The sequence below is a fragment of the Cucurbita pepo genome, unplaced genomic scaffold (assembly GCF_002806865.2).
Source record: "Cucurbita pepo subsp. pepo cultivar mu-cu-16 unplaced genomic scaffold, ASM280686v2 Cp4.1_scaffold002503, whole genome shotgun sequence".
In the NCBI taxonomy this organism is placed as follows: Eukaryota; Viridiplantae; Streptophyta; class Magnoliopsida; order Cucurbitales; family Cucurbitaceae; genus Cucurbita; species Cucurbita pepo.
The window spans coordinates 161-2,795 of record NW_019648552.1 but is presented as its reverse complement, the minus strand read 5'-3'; the positions used below and the strand labels follow the sequence as shown (position 1 = coordinate 2,795).

Here is a 2,635-nt window from a genome sequence, read left to right as displayed (position 1 = left end):
GAATGTCTATGTACCTCGACGTCCACCATAATTTTGCATCCTCTGCTAGATGCATAGTGGCCAAGGTGATCTTTGCTTCCTCTGTCATCATGTTCATGGTTCAGAAGTATTGCTCAAGGTCGAAGATGAAGTTCTCTAGGGCCTTGGCGTCTTGGACCCCACAAAATAGTTTGGGTTCCGGAATCTTGATCTTGTTGAACTTAACCGCTCCCCCTGTAGGGGTTTGACTTCTTACCGCTCTTATGGTGAGGTTTACTCTAGTAGTTTCACCATTTTTTCCCTAACCAAGTCGAGGGCTACTTTCACATCTTCAGATAGCTTAATGACCAGTTGAATAATTGCTTTTTGGGAGGTGTTTAAATTATTGACTCGCTCTTCAATTAGGGCAGCAGAGCTCGTCGAGATGTCTCCTTGCTCGAGGCCACTAGTCTTTGTGAATTTTGCTTCAAGGTTGTCCATTATGTACATCAGTTCCTAAATGGGTAACCCATATAACCGACCCGCTACTACATCAACCATGTCGGTCTTGTCAACAAGTTTTTCACCCGCACGTCCAAGTACTGAATACTATCACGTACTTCTCGCAAGTATTGCATTTATTCTTCTACATCGACCAGTTGGTCGACATTGGACTCATTAACTTGCTTGGTTGTAGACATGTTTATCGAATCACTTTTGGAGCCAACTCGGCTCTAATACACTCATAATCGCACTCTTATGGGATGTTTGTAAGCGATTGTGGGGCACTCACTCTCACAACCAAGTGAGCTAGCTAACTTGAAATCATGTCATCTTCGACAAGATGAAGTATACCCAAGATGAAACCTCATACACTTATAAAATAAATTAAGGAAACTATACATCATGAAAACAGTAAAGGAAATAAAATGATACAACACGGGGTTTGACATGTAATGGGCATCACACCTTGGACAAGCATGACCATGACACTGAACAACTTAGAGGGGAGACAAACGAGGATTCATTCCTCCCTGAAGGGCGCCAAGAAAGTAGAGATTCCTTTTTAGTATTACAAATAGATATGACAAAAGATAGATAAACTAGCAAAAACACAAATAGAAGGCCTAGAGGCCTTGTAATGTAGATATCTCCACTAATCAACATAGCTTTTCACCGTCTCTGAAAATATAGAGCAAAACTTGTCCATAGCTTGAGGTGGAAGAGCAATTCCAAGCTCAACTCCTCCATCCCCATTTCTACTCTCCGCCATTGAAAAAACCCCATACAAGAGAATACAAGTCGATACAAGAGAAAACGCCAACATAAAAGTGGTTAAACGACGAGGAGTGGATGAAGAAGTTGCTACCACTCTTCTCCTCACCTTCTCTATGTCAATGCGTGTAAGCTCAAACGTGGCATACACCACATCATCCGAGATCACCTCTTTCGNTGATACAACACGGGGTTTGACATGTAATGGGCATCACACCTTGGACAAGCATGACCATGACACTGAACAACTTAGAGGGGAGACAAACGAGGATTCATTCCTCCCTGAAGGGCGCCAAGAAAGTAGAGATTCCTTTTTAGTATTACAAATAGATATGACAAAAGATAGATAAACTAGCAAAAACACAAATAGAAGGCCTAGAGGCCTTGTAATGTAGATATCTCCACTAATCAACATAGCTTTTCACCGTCTCTGAAAATATAGAGCAAAACTTGTCCATAGCTTGAGGTGGAAGAGCAATTCCAAGCTCAACTCCCCCATCCCCATTTCTACTCTCCGCCATTGAAAAAACCCCATACAAGAGAATACAAGTCGATACAAGAGAAAACGCCAACATAAAAGTGGTTAAACGACGAGGAGTGGATGAAGAAGTTGCTACCACTCTTCTCCTCACCTTCTCTATGTCAATGCGTGTAAGCTCAAACGTGGCATACACCACATCATCCGAGATCACCTCTTTCGGGTTAGTGACAAAGATTTCAAAAGACTTAACGTAAAGTGTATGCAATCCATTTGGATCCGTGGCGAACGTTCTATCAAAACATGGTGTCAACTCAGATGACAACGTGGGGAGATTCTTATTATTAGTATTATAGAGTGTACTACAAATGGAAGCCCATGATTTGAAGAACATGGTGGATGTTTTGGCATCAGAAACCACATGGTTGGTTATGATGCCAATGGAAAATCCACTTTTGGGGAATAAAGTGATTCTTATTATTAGTATTAGTTTATGAATGCCTATTTGTACTCATAATAATAATAATAATAGGGGCATTTTAGTCATTTTAACGTTCTCTTCCATCACGTGATTCACGAACATACCTTCCACGCTCCACCCTTAAACATTTATATTTTATTACCAACTTGACTTTTTTCATATAATATTAGATTATGAGAAAATAATAAAAATAATATTCTATTATTGTTCAATATTAGACTATATTAATGGCGATGTAAGATAAGATGATGACATAATGATGACCAAGTAAGATAATATGATGACCTAAGATTGTATGATGATGAGATAGTTTAACATGATGTTATTCCATGTTATGATGACGTGCATGTATTAAATGTCATGATGGATTATGACAATGATTTGTTTTTCTAAAGACATGACGCTAATTGAAGTAAATGAGGATGAGTGTATGAAAACCAACA

General features: G+C 39.4%; 1 protein-coding gene across 1 annotated transcript; it reads right to left on the bottom strand.

The window, feature by feature from the left end:
- Positions 1–1,114: 1,114 nt before the first annotated feature.
- LOC111786707 (malonyl-CoA:anthocyanidin 5-O-glucoside-6''-O-malonyltransferase-like) lies at positions 1,115–2,212 on the bottom strand (the record flags this gene model as incomplete). Its single annotated transcript, XM_023666937.1, has 2 exons — positions 1,115–1,402; positions 1,659–2,212. Coding segments are annotated over 2 exons (842 nt in total), but the record flags the coding sequence as incomplete, so codon positions are not given.
- Between the last annotated feature and the right edge of the window lie 423 nt (positions 2,213–2,635).